Consider the following 21493-nt stretch of genomic DNA (forward strand, 5'->3'; position numbering starts at 1 on the left):
AATGTTCACTTATTTTTGAGAGAGAGAGAGGGAGTGCACGGCAGAGGAAGAGGGAGATAGAGAATCCAAAGTGGGTTCTGCGCTGACAGCAGAGAGCCTGATGGAGGGCTTGGACTCACAAACCATGAGATCATGACCTGAGCCAAAGTGGGAGGCTTAACCGACTGAGCCACCCAGGCACCCTTCTAGTCCTTATCACAGATGACATATTTCAGGTTTTGTTGCTGTTTCATCTAAGAAATAACTTTAAAAATATTCTCTGGGTAAGGTATTCAGCAAGTTTATAATTTAGCCTGTAGCATATTTTAATTTTTAAAAAAAAAAGTAATTCAAACACAAAATCAGAGAACATGGTGACATACTCATTTGCCCACCAGTGGAAATAAACAAATGTTAATATTTTTCTTGTTTCTTTTATGAGATAAACTATTGCATATACGGCTGAAATCCCCTTCTAGTATTATCTCCCTCTCTGCAGAGAACAGCCTCTACACTGAAAGTTGATAGGTATTAAATATTTTTGCTTACATATGGCTGTATCCATGTGCCATATCTGGAATTATATATTAATACTTTATTATTTGGAATTATATATAATTTTAAATATTTACACTTTATAGATTTGTTTCCTCTTCTGATTTTGCTTATGTGTTTCTTTTTCCCTTTTTATTTTTCATGAGCAGTTTTCTCAGAGGTTTTTCTACTTTATTGATAATTTGAAAAATACAACTTTTGGTTTTGTTGAGATCTCTATATTTCCTTAGTGTTTACTATCCTTAAGTTTTGTTCTTTTCCTCCTTTCTACTCTGTTTATCTTTGCTCTATTTTAATTTTAGCTTTCTTGAGTCTAATGCTTTTTAAAAACTAATTTTCAACATTTTTTTATTTCCAACATATACTTTTAAAGCTAAAACTTTCCCCTTTATATGATTTCATGTACACTCTTCAGTTTTTAAGTTTTATTTTTGAGAGAGAGAGAGAGAGAGAGAGAGAGACACTGTGAGCAGGATAGAGGCAGAGAGAGAGGGAGACATATTCAGTTTTTAATGTACAGTTGACATTGAGTTCAAAAAGTTAGAAACTTGTAGTATGATTTCTTGTTTAAATTATGAATAAATTGTAGTCTTTAGCTTCCAATTATAGATTGATTTATATTGCTGAAAAAATATTTTCCAATTTCATTACCTTTTTGGGAGACTTGTTTCTATGATTTATTCTTAAATTTTGGAACCAGAATGAAAGTCAATTTTTGTATGATTGTATGTATGCTTCAATTATTGTGACATAACATGTTTGTTGTTTTAATTTTGAAAACAAACTTTTTAATTATGTTGTTTCAAATCATTTTTTCACGTGTTGGCATTCCCCCCCTTCCCCATAAAAATTTTCAATATTTCATGGCTTTCCTTCTGATTGTTGACACTTCTGCTTTATATATTCTGAGGAAGTGACTAAATGCATAATGTTCAGTTTAGTTGTGATTTCTTGGCATATTATATTTTTATCATTAATAATTTTATCTTAAATTCTATTCTCACTGTTTTATATTGCTATGATCTGTCCATTGCTGTGAGTGGGGTGTTGAAGTCTCCTACTATGATGGTATTACTATCGATGAGTTTCTTTATGTTTGTGATTAACTGATTTATATATTTGGGTGCTTTCACATTAGGTGCATAAATGTTTACAATTGTTAGGTCTTCTTGGTGGATAGACCCCTTGATTATGATATAATGCCCTTCTTCATGTCTTGATACAGTCTTTATTTTAAAGTCTAGATTGTGTGATATAAGTATGGCTACTCTGGCTTTCTTTTGTTGACCATTAGCATGATAGATGGTTCTCCATCCCCTTATTTTCAATCTGAAAGTGTCTTTAGGTCTAAAGTGGGTCTCTTGTAAACAGCATATAGATGGATCTTGTTTTCTTACCCATTCTGTTACCCTGTGTCTTTTGATTGGAGCATTGAGTCCATTGACATTTAAAGTGAGTATGAAAGATATGAATTTATTGCCATTATGTTGCTTGTAGAGTTTCTGGTGGTGTTCTCTGGTCCTTTCTAGTCTTTGTTGCTTTTGGTGTTTATTTATTTGTTTTTCCCCATCTTTTCTCCCTTCAGAGACTCCCCATTAAAATTTCTTGCAGGGCTGGTTTAGTGGTCACAAACTCCTTTAAGTTTTGTTTGTGTGGGGAACTTTTTATCTCTCTTTCTATTTTGAATGACAGCCTTGCTGGATAAAGAATTCTTGGCTGCATGTTTTTCTGATTCAGCACGTTGAATATATCCTGCCACTCCTTTCTAGCCTGCCAAGTTTCTGTGGATAGGTCTGCTGCAAACCTCATATGTCTTCCCTTGTAGGTTAGGGACTTTTTTTCCCTTGCTGCTTTCATGATTCTCTCCTTGCCTGAGTACTTTATGAATTTGACTATGATATGCCTTGTTGATGGTCGGTTTTTGTTGAATGTAATGGGGGGTTCTCTGTGCTTCCTGGATTTTGATATCTGTCTTTCCCCATGTTAGGAAAGTTTTCCACTATGATTTGCTCACATAACCCTTTCTCTCTCTTCCTCTTCTGGAACCCCTATGATTCTGATGTTGTTCCTTTTTAATGAGTCCTTGATTTCTCTAATTATTTTTTTTTTAATTTTTTTTAACGTTTATTTATTTTTGAGACAGAGAGAGACAGAGCATGAATGGGGGAGTGTCAGAGAGAGGGAGACACAGAATCTGAAACAGGCTCCAGGTTCTGAGCTGTCAGCACAGAGCCTGATGCGGGGCTCTAACTCACGGACCGAGAGATCATGACCTGAGCCTAATTCAGCTGCTTAACCGGCTGAGCCACCCAGGTGCCCCGATTTCTCTAATTCTTAAATTGTGCTCTTTTGCCTTAATCTCCCTCTTTTTTTCTGCTTCATTATTCTTTATAAGTTTGTCTTCTATATTGCTGATTCTCTGTTCTGCCTTGTCCATCCTTGCCACTGCTGCAGCCATCGTGATTGCAGCTCAGTTACAGCATTTTTTATTTCATTCTGGTTATTTTTTACTTCTTTTATCTCTGCAGAAAGGGATTCTAATCTATTTTTGACTCCAGCTAGTATTCTTATTATTGTGATTCTAAATTCTGTTTCAGACATCTTGCTTGTATCTGTGTTGGTTAAATCCCTAGCTGTCGTTTCTTCGTGCTCTTTCTTTTCAGGTGAATTCCTTCGTTTTGTCATTTTGAAGGGAGAAAAGGAATTAATGAGGTAGAAATATTGAAATTAAAAAAATTAAAATTTAAAAAATTTAAAAATAAAAATTTAACACACACACACACAAATCAAATATATGATGCTAGATCCTAGGTATGTTTTGGTCTGGATATTGAAAGTGGTTTGACAATTAGAGAAAATAAAAAGGGGGGGAGAAAAAAAAGGAAATCGTTTGAGAATTTGAAAAAATGAATACACTGAAGTTGACTAAAATGAGATGATGGGGGTAAAATAGAATTTGAAAAAATATATAGAAAAATAAAGAATATAGTAGAAAAAATTAAAGAAAAATATTTTTAATAAAATTTAAAAATAAATATGAATTTTTTCTTTTTCTGTATTTAAGAAAAAAGAAAAGAAATGAAAAAGAAAAAATAAAAAAAGAAAAGAAAAGAAAAAAGAAATAGTTTGAAAATTTGAAAAAGTGAATCCACTGTAGTAGACTAAAATAAAATAATGGAAGTAAAATAGAATTTGAAAAAATTTACATTAAAGCAAGAAATATAGTATTAAAAATTAAATAAAAATATTTTTAATAGAAATTGAAAGTAAAAATGAAGTTTTTCTCTTTCTGCATTCAAGAAAAAGAAAAGAAACAAAAAGAAAAAAAGAAAAAGAAAGAAAAAAAGAAAAAAAGAAATTGTTTGAAAATTTGAAAAGGTGAATACACTGAAGTAGACTAAATGATGGAAGTAGAAATTGAAAAAATTTACACAAAAGTAAAAAATATAGTAATAAAAATTAAAGAAAAAATATTTTTAATAAAAATTGAAAATAAAAGTAAATTTTTTCTGTTTCTGTATTCAAGAAAAAAGAATTGTAAAAGAGAAAAAGAAAAAAAGAAAGAAACTTGAATAGATGAACCTGGTAACAGATTGAAGTAGGACTGAAATTGCTTTCTTTTCCCCTAGAAGTCAGTCTACATAGCTCTTTATAGTCCATAAATTAAGCCAGCGGTGAGACTTCTGTTCTTGAAGAGCCAGGTTGGCTCCGTTGGGCAGGGCTCAGTGTAACAGCTCCGCTCTCCACTAGATGGTGCTGTTAGCCTACTGGGGTATATTGTTGCCGGACTCGTAGGTGCATATGTGCATGCACTTGAGCGGTGAAAATGGCCCCACCCAGCTACACAGTCTGTTCTACCAGATCGCACACCCATCCTCTGTCTTCAGTTCTTGTCCACTCCCTGCTTTTTCACTCTGTGACCAGGCTCCAGGAATTACCTGTCTCCTGAGTTTTGTCTCAGATGCAGCTGTTTTCCCTGGCCCCTAACTTCCAAAGGACTGCAGCTTTGACCTGTTCCATCCCTCTGTAGGAGGGTCTTACCAACCATTGGCCAAATGAGCAATGGCCAAATGTCGGCTGCACCCAGGAATGCCCGCTGGACCCTGCTGCTGCCTGTACCCTGAGACTGTGGCCAGGTGCCAGCCTGCCCCAGAAAATGTTCGTGAGACAGTGTAGCAGCAGCGTTTCAGGGATTATGGAAAATCACAACACACATCTGGCACCAGGCTTCACCCTTAATGACCTTGCTCCAGCACCAGCGAATGTGGCCACCTTTTGGGGTCTGTTGGGACCAGGTGGCTTCAACAGTCTATACCAAATGTCCTTCCAGCTGTGGAACTGCTTTTCCCAGTGTGGCTCTAGAACCTCCCGGACCCCAGTCTGTTCCTGGGGATTCGCCCTTCCCACCAGGGCACTGCCAGGTATCGAGCTGCAGAGTTGCAGCCTTTGCACTCCCCTTGTTTACAGTCTTAATGGAATTTAAACCCTCTCCTTTCTCCTTTCTCCCTTTTTAGTTTAGTCCCTGTGGCTATTTCCAATTTTCCACTTTCTCTCTGGCTGCTTTTGGGGAGGGGTGCTTTTCCCGTATTCTCCCCCCTCCCCAGTCTCCATCCTCTGCCCACAAGAGTAGTTCCCTACCTTTTGTGGCTTCTCACTCCCCAAATTCACCTCTCTGTACCGTGTACCTGCTGAATTCTGTGGTTCAGGTTGTGCAGATTGTTATGTTAATCCTCCAACCAGTTTTCTAGGTGTGTAAGATGGTTTAGTGTTGGTCTGGCTGTATTTCATGGACGCGAGACACACAACAAACTTTCATGCTGTCCGCCATCTTTGCTTCTTCCCGAGATTTTTTTTTTAACCCCTGTACCAAATTCAGTATTTTCTTTAAGTGAGAAGACTCACAATTTCAAGTTTGGAAAAGTCCTAGATGCTTTCTCTTCAAATATTGAGTCTCTGTCATTCTAAATCTTCTGTGTCTGAACTCCTTCATGTTTCTTAACTGGTCTTTTTATATTTTATTACATTTCTGTTTGTCAAGTGTTCTGGGTGATTTCCCTAAACAATTAAAAAATCAGTAATCCTTTTTTTCCAGTGCTTTCATTTTTTGTTTAATGGGTTCTGTTTCTTTATTGGTCTCTATGGAAATCCCAAACATTCTTTTTTTCTTTCTTTTTCTTTTTTTTTTTTTTTTGGTCTGTTACTTGAAATTTTTTTTATGTATGAATTCTTTACTTTTCTCTGCCTGTGGGCACTAACTCTTAGTGGCTTTTTTTCTTTGATTGTAAGGCCTCCTTAAGCACCCATAATTATATCATGAGATTTCTGTGTATCCTGCTTTGTAGAATCTTCCTTGTGGAGATTATTTCATGTGTTACTCTCCTAAGTCATAAATGCTTACATTTGTTATACCTGGAGATCTAGAATTCATGGAAGCATGGGCCTGTATCCTAAACCTAAAACTCATCAGGCTTGAGGTTCCTGTTTCTCTATTTGATATTTTTTCCATCCACATCCTTAAACCATTTGAAGCACTTAGAGTTTCTATGTCTCTAGGTGATCCTTTTCCATCTACACTTTTGAAACAATTACCTTGCTGCATCTCAAAGATTAATAGTAGCAGATTTTACTATCCCTTTTTTATGGCTTCCAAGTTTAGAGAAGGAGTCAGTGTAAGCTTTCTAGGAGGGCTCAACTCCTTATTGGCTACGTGGATGACTAATTCACCTACTTCTGGAGTCACTCAGCTTTTTTTTTTAACGTTTATTTATTTTTTTTGAGACAGAGAGAGACAGAGCATGAATGGGGGAGGGTCAGAGAGAGAGAGGGAGACACAGAATCAGAAGCAGGCTCCAGGCTCTGAGCTGTCAGCACAGAGCCCGACGCGGGGCTCGAACTCATGGACCGCGAGATCGTGACCTGAGCCGAAGTTGGATGCTTCACCGACTGAGCCACGCAGGCGCCCCAGGAGTCACTCAGCTTTAGTTCCTATTTGCCTTTCATGCTTACAGTTTTCTCTCTTTTTAATACTATCGTGGGAAATTTCCCGTCTTTTAAATTTTGGCTAGTATTTTGTGTTATTTTTTCACTATTTCTCTGTGCAGGGTAGAAGGGGGAAGCTACCTTGTCAGCCCAGTCAGCTTGATTATCTAGAAGTCAGTGAGGGTTTCAAATCATGACTTGTAATAATTTGTTTATCAGTGGGTAAAACATTAGATTGGAACTTGAAGGCCAGAATCAGGCATTTAAAATTGAGCATATCCTGGCAAGTAAAAAGGAGAAAAACTAATCTGTTTTCTTACTCCTTTCGCTATTGGGGATTTGATATTTATATTCTTTATGGATATGGTATGTGTATAAATAAGAATATTAATTGCTTACTTCAATTTAGTAATCTCTTAAAATTATTCATTAGTGGCAATTAGTGATATAAAAGAGTTAATGCAGGTTACAAAATAGTCTGACATTCATTTGTTATGGATGCATATTTTTTTAATATTAACTTGGAAAGCATTATTATCATTCTCATTTAGATCCAGATCAGAAAGCAGCAGCCAAACAGATACAGTCAGGTAAGTAAATTAGGAGGTGTCTTTTAAAGTAAGTATGTGGGGGCATCTGGGTGGCTCAGTCAGTTGAGCGTTTGACTTCGGCTCAGGTCATGATCTCATGGTTCGTGAGTTTGAGCCCTGCGTCGGGCTCTGTGCTGACAGCTTGGAGCCTGGAGCCTGCTTCAGATTCTGTGTCTCGCTGTCTCTCTGCCCCATCCCCACTCATGCTCTGTCTCTCTCTGTCTTAAAAATAAATAAAACATTTAAAAAAAATTCAAAATAAGTATGTGTTAAAAATAAGATTAACAAATTGATAACCAGCAATAAATTACTAAGTATCAATTGAGCAGTAACAATTGGTAAGGTGCTATACCAAAAAATAACTTATTAGTATTTGCCAATCTAATGACTATTTGTCTAGAAAAATCAATGTCTTCTTACTTTGATTTTGTTAATGTATGTTGGGGGTTTAGTTTTTGGAAACAAAGGAAAAAATGATTGGTTAAATGTTTATGGAGCTAACTCATAAATGGGGAAGTTTACCTCTGTATTTATAGATTTTTACAACTAGAAATTAAATGTGCATGCTCATGAACAACTGAATGAATTCTTACCCTGGTCACTTAAGAAAACTTTGCTGAAGAGAAATATCATAATAAAATTTTGTAAGTTTATTTATTTATTTTGTTGTTTTTTTTTTTTTAATTTTTTTTTCAAAGTTTATTTATTTTTGGGACAGAGAGAGACAGAGCATGAACGGGGGAGGGGCAGAGAGAGAGGGAGACACAGAATCGGAAACAGGCTCCAGGCTCTGAGCCATCAGCCCAGAGCCCGACGCGGGGCTCGAACTCACGGACCGCGAGATCGTGACCTGGCTGAAGTCGGACACTTAACCGACTGCGCCACCCAGGTGCCCCTATTTATTTATTTTGAAAGAGACAGAAACAGCATGAGAAGGGGAGGAGCAGAGATAGAGGGAGAGAGAGAGAATCCCAAGCAGACTCCCTACCAGCAGCACAAGCCTAATGGTAGGGCTCAAACTCACAAAACTGTGAGATCATGATCTGAGCCAAAACTGAGAGTCGAAGGCTTAACTAATTGAGTCACCCAGGTGACCCAAGAAACAATAATTCTATGGGGGTGTCTGGGTGGCTCAGTCAGTTAGGTGTCTGACTGTTGATATCGACTCAGGTCATGATCCCACGGTTTGTGGGATCTATCCCCACATCGGGCTCTACACGAACAGTTCAGAGACTGCTTGGGATTCTCTCTCTCCCTCTTTCTCTCTGACCCTCCCCTGTTTGTAGTCTATCTTTTTCTCTCTCAAAATAAATAAACATTAGAAAAAAACACAGTAATTCTACATCTTCCATAGCCTTTCAGTATCACAAAAGAGTTTTAATTAGATTTCCATCCATTTCCTGAAGGGTGGATATTTCTGTATAATAAAACAGTAAGTCTAGTTTCCCACATCTGTCATTTTTGGGTTTGGGGTCTTTCTGCAGATATAAAATGTTTAGGAGTTTTCACACCCCTCTCCCTGACTTACAGTCTTTATTTACTTGTGAGGAAGTGTTGGTGTTATTCCTTATGTGTTCTTCCAAAGTCCACTGCTATTCCAAAAACACTTCTAGATCTATAGAGTAAACCTTGTAGGCTGTACAACATGGTTGTATAATTTGTCTTATTCCAGATGACAGCTTCCTCTTCAATAAGAATGCCTGCCTTTCTTTATTTCTCTTTTATTATGACAATCTCTTTATAGTGACACTTTGAAATCATGAGTTACCATCACCAAACTAAAAAAAATTGATTTTCATTTAATAATGATAATAGTAATATGTCCTCTCTGTGTCAGGGAGTTTTCATATGGTACTCAAACACAGCAAGTCTCAGGTACTTTTCCTCAACTTGGACATATGTCTTATTATACTGTTATCTCAGAAAATAAAAGCCACGATTATCTTTCTCAGCATTGTATCGCCAGCCTGTAGCAGAATTCTTGGTTTATGCTAAGTGCTCAATAAATATTTGTTGAATGAATGAATAAATGATTACTTTTAATCTCCCCCTGCCCCTCCCCACATGGGCAGCTAAACAAAAAACTTTACAAATACAAAAGTACATAGATACATACACACACATATACACATCCATATATCTATGGATGTTACAACTGCTGTGATGTTATAACTGCTCTCATTTCTTCTCTCATATTATCTCTCATCCTAAAACTTGTTGATATAATTCATCTCTTCTAGGGTCATTATTCACCTACATTGGGTGAGGGATGATAACATTAATTATAGGAAAATTTACATTTCAGTTGGAGTAGTATAATTTAGGATGTTAATCCACTACACTAACCTTCTGGCTTAGTGTGTACTAGGGAAACATTTTTGCGATAATTATTCACGTAAGTTTTAATAATGTCACTTGATACTATTGCTTTGCTTTACTAACATAAAATCTACACTATAATTTTCAGGTCATTTATTTTTGGAATAACCCTTATCTGGTGGAAAGTTAGTGGGAAAGGCTGTTGAAGTCAAGGAATACAGAGAGGCGTGAATCCCAATATCGTTATATTAATGCCACTTTAAGCATCATTAATTTTTAAATATCTGAATTAAATTAATATTTCCAGTCTTTTCCTAAACAGTAGAAGGATCCTAGATCATTTAATAGCAAACTACATTATGAATCTTTCATATATTGTCATTTGAGTTTTAACTTCTAGGTTCTTTACCTACATGATTTCCCTTCCATTAGTCATTGTTGTTGTTATTATATTTACTAGGATCTAACAACATATTTACCAGTTACTTTGTTCACTATTCATTCTTGAACCCATTTTCTCATGTTGATTTCAATTTCCCTTTTCCTGAAGTACAACCCTTTTAGTTTCAATTAGTGTCTATGGTTATAAGCATTTTGTGTTAAATGCCTGAACATATATTTTTTTCCACACCCAGCTTTGAAAGAGAACCTGGATGATTATAGACTTCTAGTTGAGAGTCACTTTACACAACTCTTTTAAAGCATTCTGTTGTAATGTGACATTTACTGTCATTGATGAGACCTCCGTTGTTAGTGTAATTAATTTCTTTATTCCTTTCCAATTAATGTGTTTGCTCTAAATGGCTTCTAAGGTTTCCTATTTGTCCTGAGTTTTGTTATTTTATTATGATATGTTCTGATATAATTTGTTCTTATTGATACTGATCTGGATTCAATATAGTCTTTAGATATCAATACTCAGGTCATTAATTCTATAAAAAAATTCAGTTATTATTTCTTCAATTATTGACCCTTCCCCATTCTTTTTCTTTTCTTTAAAATGACTAATATCTAAAAAGATTATATTGGGGAGAGTCTTCTCGTTTTAGCGTCCATGTTTCTTAACTGGACTGTTCATGTACCGTACTTTTTCACCTCTCTATCTGGCATTGATTCCTTCATATGAGCTTCCAAATCACTCATTCTCCTAATGGTTATCTTTTTCATGACTTATTCCCATCTTTCTCTCTGTGGAGATCTTAAATATTTCTATTTAAGTTTTTTATGTTGTCCATTGATCTTAATGTGTGAATTTTTTGTTCTGCTGTGCTATGGCTGTGGTCATTTAACACAGAGCAGTAGTTTGTAATTTAGACTTGTAAATGATGTCATCCTTCGGAGCAATGATTGGTCTCATGGGAATTCTGCATGCTGAGTTTATGCATACATTAGGAAGAGGGGAATGTTTCAGATTTGCCTGTCCTGGAGCATGAATGTTTCAATATTTTCTATATTTACTGGCTCAAATTTGTAGGTAGTAGGATTAAGGAATTGAGATCCTGCCCCTCTACATAGTACAGGCCTGAGGTTTTACTTCTCTATGTGGCCCTTTTCCATCTACATGGATAAGCCAGCTTACTTGTTGCATTCCCAATGGCCATAATTTTTATTTGCTCTATTTAGGACTACTAGTCTCAGGGTTTGTTCTATCTTTCTAACATCTGTTAGAAACAGTGTCTTCTACTCCTTCCAAGCTACGGTTAGTAAAACTATGTCTCTTAGGATGTAAATCATTCATATTCCCTTGTAGTCATTCAGCTTTTGCTCCTGTTTTCCTTCTGAACTCTTAGTTTCTTCATTTTTTACTGACAGAAGGAAAAGCCTTTTTGGCTGTCAATCTCCATTGGATATTAAATTTTTGTGCCATCTTCTTCAGCTTTTCTGTGGAATAGAAAGGGAAAACTTTTCTTGTGGAATAGAAAGGGGAACTCTTTCCTGTCATTTCATTGTGCTAAATTGCCCAGAAGTAAATAAATGTGAATTTTCATTTGCAAAATGTGGAAATCTACATATCAATGAATAAAAAAACTAACTTGAAGCCTGAAAGCCAAATTTAGGCATTCATAGTCAAACTTATGTATTGTGCTTAGAAGTGGTGAAGAAAAAAAAATGCATCTCTACCATCTTGATACTTTTCCCCACTGGAAGTTTTATATTTTGCATTATATGTTGTACTTGGTGTTGTGTAAATAAGAATATTACTTATTTGCATGTACCAAGTGTTTAAGAGAGTTAGTTTTGGTATAAAATGGCTTGATCATCATTCTCAATTTAGGCAAGTTTCTTAACTGTTAGACATTATTTTTATTTTTTATTTTTATTTAGATCCAGTTCAGAAAGTAGTGCTCAAACATATACCAGCAGGTAAGTAACTTAGAAAGTTTTTCTCATAAATAAGTGTATCTTGAAAATAAGAATGAACAGGGGCACCTGGGTGACTCAGTTGGTTAGGCATCCACTTTTGATTTCGGCTCAAATCATGTGATTGAACCCGTGTAGGGCATGCTTGGGATTCTCTCTCTCCTATCTCTCAACCCCTCCCCCTGCTCCCTCTTTCTCTTTCTCTCTTTCAAAGTAAATAAATAAACTTTTAAAAAAGAAAATAGTGAACGAATAATTGCTTACTATTTTTTAGCAGCCACAGATGATAAAGTACTGTCCTAAAAAACAATTTATCAGTATTTTTCGTTCTAGGAATAAATATTTATTAACTCAGTCTTTTTTCTCAGTTGACTAAATTTTTATTGATTCCCTACTCTTTTGATACGCAGGAAAAAAACTAGTCAAATCTAATGAGACACGATATCTATAATTATTATGTGGAAGTAACTCATAAGCAGAGCATTTTTTGCATTCTTTATGATGAGGTACACAAAGGAAAATACTACTTTTTGTTCAGATTACATTTATATCCACAAACTCTATAAACAATGGGGTAAACTCCACTTAGGAGGGGTTTATCACAGAGATGGTATGATAAACACACTAAAATTCTTTGCTTCTCACAGCCCCGCAACAGCCCACAATTGTGTTAACAAAGGTTCTCTGAATTCTTCTTAAATTTTTAGTTTCCCATGCTCCACAGTTGTGGCCTTGTGATCCTTCTAAAGTCATCAAATATTTCTTTCTCCCTTACTAGAATTTTAGTTTTCTTGTACTGTCTGACATTTTTCCTTAAAGTGTCTTTTAGTTACTTTCAATCTACTAGTATTCCAGAATATCCCTTTATAGCCACAGGTTAAAATTTCAGGCTGCACCACAACATTTATAGTTTCTATCCTTTCTGATAACGTCACTTCCTCCATTAGGGAAGCTTATGGAATTTCTACATCGTTTATTCTCTCTGTTATTTTTGGATATCTCCTAACATAATTACCCTTTTATATATGTTAGTTACATTCTCCCAACTAGGTATGAAAAAAGAGCTAATTTTCTTTATTGTCTCCGTTTCCTGTCAAGAGAATGCTCAACACAATTCTTCCAAACTTTTGCTTACCTAGAAGCATCACTTTCCCTATATATACTCTGAAATCACTTGAGGGTAATGCTCTGTGCACCTAGCAGAGTACATGCTTAAAAAATAAGTTGTTAATGAATGAGTGATTACTCTTGAACTTCACATACACACATAATTAATATTATTACTACTCCAATTGTCCCCTCTATCATTATAGAATATGGGATTCACATAATCATCTTCTTCTAGAAGTGGTATTCAACTGGACTGAGGGATAGTCAAAGGCATGGTTAACACTACCAAAACAAGAATTTTTTTAAATGCTGGAAATCTAATGGGTTGTGCATGTCAGTAGACACAAGTCTAGATCCCTTTATTGGTTTGGGGGAGAACTAACTACAGTTAACCTTCGAACAACATGGATTTGAACCATGCAGATCCACTTACACATGGGCTTTTTGATAAATATATAAATATAGTACCATAAATGTGTCATCTTTATGATTTTCTTTATAGCCTTTCTTTTCCTCAGCTTACTTTATTGTAAGATACAGTTTATAATATATATATATATATGAAGTATAAAATGTGTTAATCAACCCTTTATGTTATCAGAAAGGCTTCCAGTCAACAGTAGATTATTAATTAAATTTTAGAGGAATCAAAAGCGTTATATGTGGTAATCAACTCTGTGGGGGTTGACACCCTTAACCCCTTTGTTGTTCAAGGGTCAACTGTATATTAAAAAGGGGTGTTTCATAGTGAGAATAGTTGGAAACATCTTCTTTAAGGTCTGAGGATATAAAATAGCAGAGGTAGGGAAAGGATGAGAAAAGTAAAATTATATCACTTATCACTGAATTATCTCCCTAATCTTATCATCTATATTATTTTCTCTGTCAATAAACCTCATTTAATTTGTCTTTAATTTATTATTTTTTTCTCGAATTCTGTTGGTTAGAGGATCAGAAAAAAATCTATGGATCCAAAAATTTGATTTTGACTTTTGGTAATAAGTAGTATAAATGTAGACATTTGGGAGATATTTCTTTTTTACCATTCTTTTGCAGGCAAAGAGGAAGAAACTTCCATTAAAAATATAAAATAACTTTTTTGTATTGTATCAAACTAAAAGTATTATTTCATTGTTTATTTAGATCCAAATCACAGGAAAGCACCCAAACACATAACAGTAGGTAAGTATATTAGAAGCTGTCTCTTAAAATAAATGTTTGAAATTAAAATGAAATTCATAATCTATAGTATTTATTGGGTAGTTGAATTAGTAAAGTACTAAATCAGAAACAATGTATTAATCTTTACTAATCTTATTGGTCTTTTTTCTTCATTCAATATTGTTCTCTTAAGTCTGTTGGGAACTATCTTTTGTGGGTAGAATGGAATTAAAGGGTTGAATCCAGTAAGATATCTGATATGTAAATTAGTCTATAAAGTAAATTTATAATCAGGGCTACCTTATCCATTAGGCATTGAAGGCACAATATTTAAGTCCTATGAGTTTCCAACTGCCAAAAACAAAACTATTTACAACATGAAAAACCAAACAGATTGGCCCCAAGATATGGAAAAGGTATAATTAATATATATTTCAATTTCTAAAAAATAATGCAGTTTGATTCATATTCATGAACATTTTATTTTATGTAGAAAAATGTAAGATTTTCTCATTTGCAAATACTTCTGATTAAAAATGATGCTTCTCCAGAAATCTCATAAAATTGTAGCGTAAATGTTACTCACAGCCAAATAATTTCACAAGCAAAATTAACAAAAATTTTGTCTAGAATTTTTTTTAAGTAGGTTCCATTCCCAACGTGGAGCCCAGTGTGGAACTTGAACTCATGACCCTGAGATCAAGACCTGAGCTGACACCAAGAGTCTGATGCTTACCCGGCTGAGCCACCCAGGAGACCCTAGAATCCTTTTTTTTGACGTGAATTTTTTTGCTTGGCAGTACCCCCAGTTTGTATATTCTGCGGTGGAAGGGAATTTATTGCTCTAAATACCTTAAGCCTGTGTGTCTTTTTTCTCTTCCACAGTAACTAATAATTCCTTCAGAAGGCAATGGATATCAGAGAGTATCTCACTGAGAAATGAAAATTTCACCTTTGCTCCCTTGGTCACAGTTGAAGGAAACAATAAACCGAGTGTGGAACTATTTGCATGTGCATCTGTTTTTCTTTCTGCTTCCACCCCTGAGGCTGCAGTTCTGTCATTTCAGGGCCCTTAACTGAAGATACTCATCTCTACTCAGGCATCTCCATCCCAACCAGGCTCCCTGAGCTCTTTTTCCCAGTTCTCCTACCACCCACTCCTGCTTACTTTCTTGGAGCCTCAGATGCTGGCAATCTGCATCAACTGCTTTTACTCAGGAAGAGCTCTGGGTGGTAGTCCATGTTCTTCCTCCTAGTCCTTCTCACTGGACTTGGCTGGCTGTATACAGATCTCAGTTAATCCTGATATTTTCCCACCTCACCTTCCCCAAAACCTGAATCCATGGCTTCTGAGGGAAGCTGTATTTGCCTTAAGGACTATACTACTGTCTAGGACTCTTGCTCTAACCACTGCTTTTCCCTTGTCCCTTGGCTCAGTGACCCATAGGGTGAATCCTAGAAGACAGAAGAACCCAGAGAGCTTGGGCTTGGGTCTCAGGGGCAAAGGTTAATCCCTATCAGAGTTTAGTGGCAAGGCTGAAAAATTGAGTTAGGTCAAGTTTCTCTCATTTTCATTTTTTGAAATTTTGTATGAAATTGTTTACTTTTCCAATGAAATATTTGCCAGAATTCACCAGTGAAACTGGAATTTTCTTTGTGAGTTGTACTTTAATTATGGATTCAATTTCTTTAACAGAGGGCTATTCAGGTTTTTAATTTATTCTTGCAGCAGGTTTTTCATATATTGTAATCTTAAAGGAGTCTATTTCATTTAATGGTCAATCTTTTGACATAAAGTTGTTCTTAATAACCTTTCTTAGTGTTATTAACCTTTTATGGGATCTTTCTGATCTGGGTTGATAAGTGTTTTCACATTAACTAAAATCTATTAATCTTTTCAGACCACCTCGTCTTTTTATTTTCTTTATTGCATCTCTGTTTTCTGTTTCATTGATTTCTGCCTTTTTAAAATTTGCTCTTTTCCTAGCTTCTGGAAGTGGAAATTTAGTTCATTTATTTTAAACATTTTCTAAATATTTTAAAGGTGTAAATTTGCTCTATATACTTCTTTAGCTTCATTTCATGAAATGTGATATGTTGTATTTTTATTATTCTTCAGGTTAAAATATTTTCTTTTTCTTTTTCTTTTCTTTTCTTTTCTTTTCCTTTCTTTTCTATTTTTTTTTATTGTGGATGTTTCCTATTTGACCTTAATTTTTGCCTAGTAGTTTTCTTTTAATTTTGTTTTTAAATTTTATTTTTTTAAATTTACATCCAAGTTAGTTAGCGTATAGTACAACAATGATTTCAGGAGTAGATTCCTTAGTGCTCCTTACCCATTTAGCCCATCCTCCCCCCCAGAACACCTCCAGTAACCCTCTGTTTGTTCTCCATATTTGTGAGTCTCTTCTGTTTTGTCCCCCTCCCTGTTTTTATATTATTTTTATTTCCCTTCCCTTATGTTCATGTATTTTGTCTCTTAAAGTCCTCATATGAGTGAAGTTGTATGATACTTGTCTTTCGCTGACTAATCTCACTTAGCATAATACTCTCTAGTTCCATCCACGTAGTTGCAAATGACAAGATTTCATTCTTTTTGATTGCCAAGTAATACTCCATTGTATATATACCACATCTTCTTTATCCATTCATCCATTGATGGACATTTGGGCTTTTTCCATACTTTGGCTATTGTTGATAACACTGCTATAAACATTGGGGTGTATGTGCCCCTCTGAAACAGCACACCTGTATCTCTTGGATAAATACCTAGCAGTGCAATTGCTGGGTCACAGGGTAGTTCTATTCAGGTCAAAATATTTTCTAATTTTCACTTTGATGTCTGAATTATAGGTTACTTAGACGTGTATTGTTTAACTTCCAAATATTTGGATATTTTCAGTTTAATCTTTTCTTATTGATTTATAATTAATTCAATCATAGGCAGAGAACATACATACACAATTAACAATTCTTTGAAATTATTGTTTTCTTTATGGTCCAGACTATGATGTACTTTGGTGAGTGCTCCATGTGCACTAAAAAATGTATAATTTGCGATTATTGAAAAATGTCAATAAAGCCAAGTTTGTTACCAGTAATTTTGAAACCTTTAAATTTTTTTTCCCTTTTCTATTATTTCCTGAGAGACATGTGTTAAAATTGCCTATTATTGTTGTTCATATGTTATTTGTTTTAGGTATATTATTGGTGTTTCACATGTTTTCAAGTTATATTTTAGTGCATATATCTTTAGGATTGGTATGCTTTTCTGACGAACTAACTGACCCTTTATCACGACATAATTCTTTTTATTTCTAATAGTCTTAGTTTTTAATTTTACTTTTTTTCTGATATTAATATAACCATTACAGTTCTTTGCATACAGATATCTTTTTCATCCTTTAACTTTCAATGTATCTTTCCTTATATTTAAGATGTATCTGATGTAAACAGAATAGAATTGAATCTTATATTTTTTAAATTCAGTCATATAATGTTTTCAAATTGAAGTGTTAAAAGCATTTACATTTAATATAACTTCTGATACTATTGGTTTTAAGTCTACCATTTTATTATGTGTTTTCTATTTGTCCTACATTTCTTTGTTCTTCCCCCCACCTCTGTTTTTCTTTTAGGGTAATTGAGGATTAATCTGTTTTTCTTCCCTGTTGGCTCTTGTAGCTGTCTTTTTTTTTCTTTTTTAAAGTTTATTATTTATTTTGAGAGAGAGAGAGAGAGAGAGAGAATTACAGTCAGCCTCCACACTGTCAGCATGGAGCCTGATGCAGGACTTGAACACATGAACCATGAGATCATGACCTGAGCCAAAGTTGGAAGCTTAACCAACTGAATCACCCAGGCGTCCCTCTAGCTGTCTTTTTAAATATTAATTTTTTTGGTGGCTACTCCAGAGATTATAACATTTATCCTTAATTTATCACAGTCTACCTTGAATTAGTATTATCCTACCTAACAACAAAATACTTTACAACAGTGTAATTTTTGTTATCTCCTCCTACCCTTGGTGCTCCTACATTTAATTCTACACATTTAGTAAATTCCACCTATATACTGCTATTATTTTCACCTGAAAGAGTCAACAGTGTTCTCAAAAATTTAGTCTTTTACATTTACCCACATGTTTAGTCTTTCAGGTACTCTTCATTTCCTCTTATAGATCTGTGCTTCCATGTGGAATCACTTCCTTCAGTGTGAATAGCTTTCTTTGGTATTCCTTAGAGTGTGCTACTAGTGGTGATAATTCTTTCACTGTTTTTTTTATGTTTGAAAAAGTTTTTATTTATCTTCATTTTCATAAGATATGTTTAGTTATTGCACCTAGAATTCTAAATTGCCATTATTTTCCTTTCAGCACTTTTATTTCTGTGTTTATTTGGTGTTTTGTTGTTTTTAAAGTTTTTATTTAAAGACTACTAGTTTTTAAACATGCTAGTTAGTTAGCATATAGTATAATATTGGTTTCAGGAGTAGAATCCAGTTGATTCATCACCTACATATTACACCCAGTGGTCATCCAAGTGTCCTCATTAATGCCCCTTGCCCATTTAGTCCATCCCCCTGCCCAACACCCCACCAGCAACCCACCGTTTGTTCTCTGTATTTAACAGTCTCTTAGGCTTTGTCCCCCTCTCTGTTTTTATGTTATTTTTGCTTCCCTTCTTTATGTTAATTTCTTTTGTATCTTAAATTCCATGAGTGAAGTCATATCTTTGTCTTTCTCTGACTAGTTTCGCTTAACATAGTATACTCTAGTTCCATCCACATTGTTGCAAATACACACACACACACACACACACACACACACACACACACACACATATATATCTCCACCCATTCATCAGTTGATGGACAACATTTGGGCTCTTTCCATACTTTGACTATTGCTGATAGCACTGCTATAAACACTGGGGTGCATGTGCCCCTTTGAAACAGCACTCCTGTATCCTTTGGATAAATACCTAGTAGTGCAATTGCTGGGTCATAGTGTAGATCTATTTTTAATTTTTTGAGGAACCTCCATACCGTTTTTGAGTGGTTGCACCAGTTTGCATTCCCACCAGCAGTGCAAAAGGGTTCCTCTTTTGCTGCATACTCACCAACATCTGTTGTTGCCTCAATTGTTAATTTTAGCCATTCTGACAGATGTGAGATGGTATCTCATTGTGGTTTTGATTTGTATTTCCCTGATGATCAGTGATGCTGAGCATTTTTTCACGTGTCTGTTAGCCATCTGGATATCTTCTTTGGAAAAGTATCTATGTCCTTTGCTCATTTCTTCACTGGATTATTGTTATTATTATTATTATTATTATTATTATTTTATTTATTTTTTGGTGTTGAGTTTGATAAGTTCTTTATAGATTTTGGATGCTAACCCTTTATCTGATATGTCATTTTCAAATATCTTCTCCCATTTTGTTGCTTGCCTTTTAGTTTTGCTAATTGTTTCCTTCACTTTACAGAAGTTTTTATCCTGTTGAGATCCCAATAGTTCATCTTTGCTTTTGTTTCCCCTGCCTCTGGAGACATGTCAAGTATGAAGTTGCCTTGGCCAACGTCAAAGAGGTTGTTGCCTGTTTTCTCCTCTAGGATTTTGATGGCTTCCTGTCTTACATTTAGGTCTTTCATCCATTTTGAGTTTATTTTTGTGTATGGTGTAAGAAAGGGGTCCAGGTTCATTCTTCTGCATGTTGCTGTCCAGTTTTCCCAACATCTTTTGCTGAAGAAACTGTCTTTTTTCCATTGGTTATTCTTTCCTGCTTTGTCAAAGATGAGTTGACCATATAGTTGTGGATGCATTTCTGGGTTTTCTATTCTCTTCCATTGATCTATGTGTCTGCTTTTGTGCTAGTACCATACTGTCGTCATGACTACAGCTTTGTAATACAGCTTGAAGTTCAGAATTGTGATTCCTCCAGCTTTGCTTTTCTTCTTGAGGATTGATTGCTTGGCTATTCAGGGTCTTTTGTGGTTCCATACAAATTTTAGGATTGTTTGCTCTAGCTCTGTGAAGAATGTTGGTGGTATTTTGATGGGGATTGCATTGAATATGTAGATTGCTTTGGGTAGTATAAAAATTGTAACTATTTTTGTTCTTCCAATCCATGAACATGTAATATTTTTCCATTTCTTTGTGTCTTCTTCAATTTCTTTCATCAATGTTTTCTATAGTTTTCAGAATATAGATCTTTTACCTCTTGGCATTGGTTTATTCCTAGGTATCTTACTGATTTTGTTGCAATTATAAATGGGATTGATTCCTTAATTTCTCTTTCTTCTGCTTCATTATTGGTTTATAAAAATGCAACAGACTTCTGTTCATTGATTTTATGGTCTGCAACTTTGCTGAATTCATGTATCAGTTCTAGCAATTTTTTCTTCTGGGTTTTCTACATACAGTATTATGTCATCTGTGAAGCGTGAACGTTTGACTTCTTCCTTGCCAATTTGGATGCCTTTTATTTCCTTTTATTGTCTAATTGCTGAGGTTTTAGGACTTCTAGTACTCTATTAAGTAACAATGGTGAGAGTAGTCATCCCTGTCTTGTTCCTGACCATAGAGAAAAAGCTCTCAGGTTTTCTTCATTGAGGATGTTATTAGTTGTGAGTCTTTTGTGTATGGCCTTTATAATGTTTGTGTATGTTCCCTCTATCCCTACTTCATTGCGGGTTATTTATCAAGAATGGATGCTGTATTTTGTTATATTTGCTATATTTGTTTCATCAAGAATGAATGCTATCCAGGGCCAGCTCCCTCCACCCCAGAAGTGCACACCACAGCTCCACTCTGGGGAAAGTTGTGCACTTCCAAAACCTCAGAGTTTGAGCTCCAAACACTGTTTGCAAAACAAAACAAAACAAAAAACCAAACACACACACACAACAACAACAACAACAAAAATCCTGTGGAATTCAGCACTTCTTGATCCCTAATCCATGGTCCAGAGAGGTTTTCCTCCTGTGTGAACTCAGTGCCACACTTTCTCAACCCATCTCTCTTTCTCTCCCTTTTGTCTTTCCACAGGAAGGGTTCCCTCCCCTCCATGGCACCACCATTTTTCTCTACCCCAGTTCACTTCCACGCAACTTCTACCTGCCACACTGTCTCCCTCCAACAGTGGAGATTCTTCTGCTACTCCTCAGATCATTTTCCTGGGTGTTCCAAGTGATATGACCTCAATATAGCTGTGTTTGAGGGACAAGGAAAGCCCCGGGACCCTACTTCTCTGCCATCTTAACTCCTCCACCTTGTCAGAAACTTTTAACCATGACTGTTTTTCTGGAGACAAATAATATGTGAAAAAAAGTGGCACTCCTCTCCCACAATAACAGGCACTGCAGCAGCAGAGCCAGTGGGTGAAATCCTGTCTTCAATATCCACTATGTTAACAAGGCAATTTTACAGAGCTTGTGTG

General features: G+C 35.4%; 1 protein-coding gene across 1 annotated transcript in view; it reads left to right on the plus strand.

Moving 5' to 3' along the window:
* LOC124521201 (disintegrin and metalloproteinase domain-containing protein 32-like) overlaps nucleotides 1-12521 on the plus strand; it is a 175861-nt gene extending 163340 nt beyond the window's left edge. Inside the window, exons 21-24 of the mRNA XM_047092311.1 lie at nucleotides 2032-2042; nucleotides 7043-7103; nucleotides 11748-11786; nucleotides 12491-12521. Of these exons, the coding sequence (XP_046948267.1) occupies nucleotides 2032-2042; nucleotides 7043-7103; nucleotides 11748-11786; nucleotides 12491-12521 (142 nt within the window). The remainder of the gene's footprint in view (nucleotides 1-2031; nucleotides 2043-7042; nucleotides 7104-11747; nucleotides 11787-12490) is intronic.
* The last annotated feature ends 8972 nt before the right edge of the window (nucleotides 12522-21493 follow it).

This window comes from Lynx rufus, unplaced genomic scaffold, assembly GCF_022079265.1.
Source record: "Lynx rufus isolate CCGP_SWC_20201006 ecotype Redwood Valley unplaced genomic scaffold, mLynRuf1.p SCAF_3, whole genome shotgun sequence".
NCBI lineage: Eukaryota > Metazoa > Chordata > Mammalia > Carnivora > Felidae > Lynx > Lynx rufus.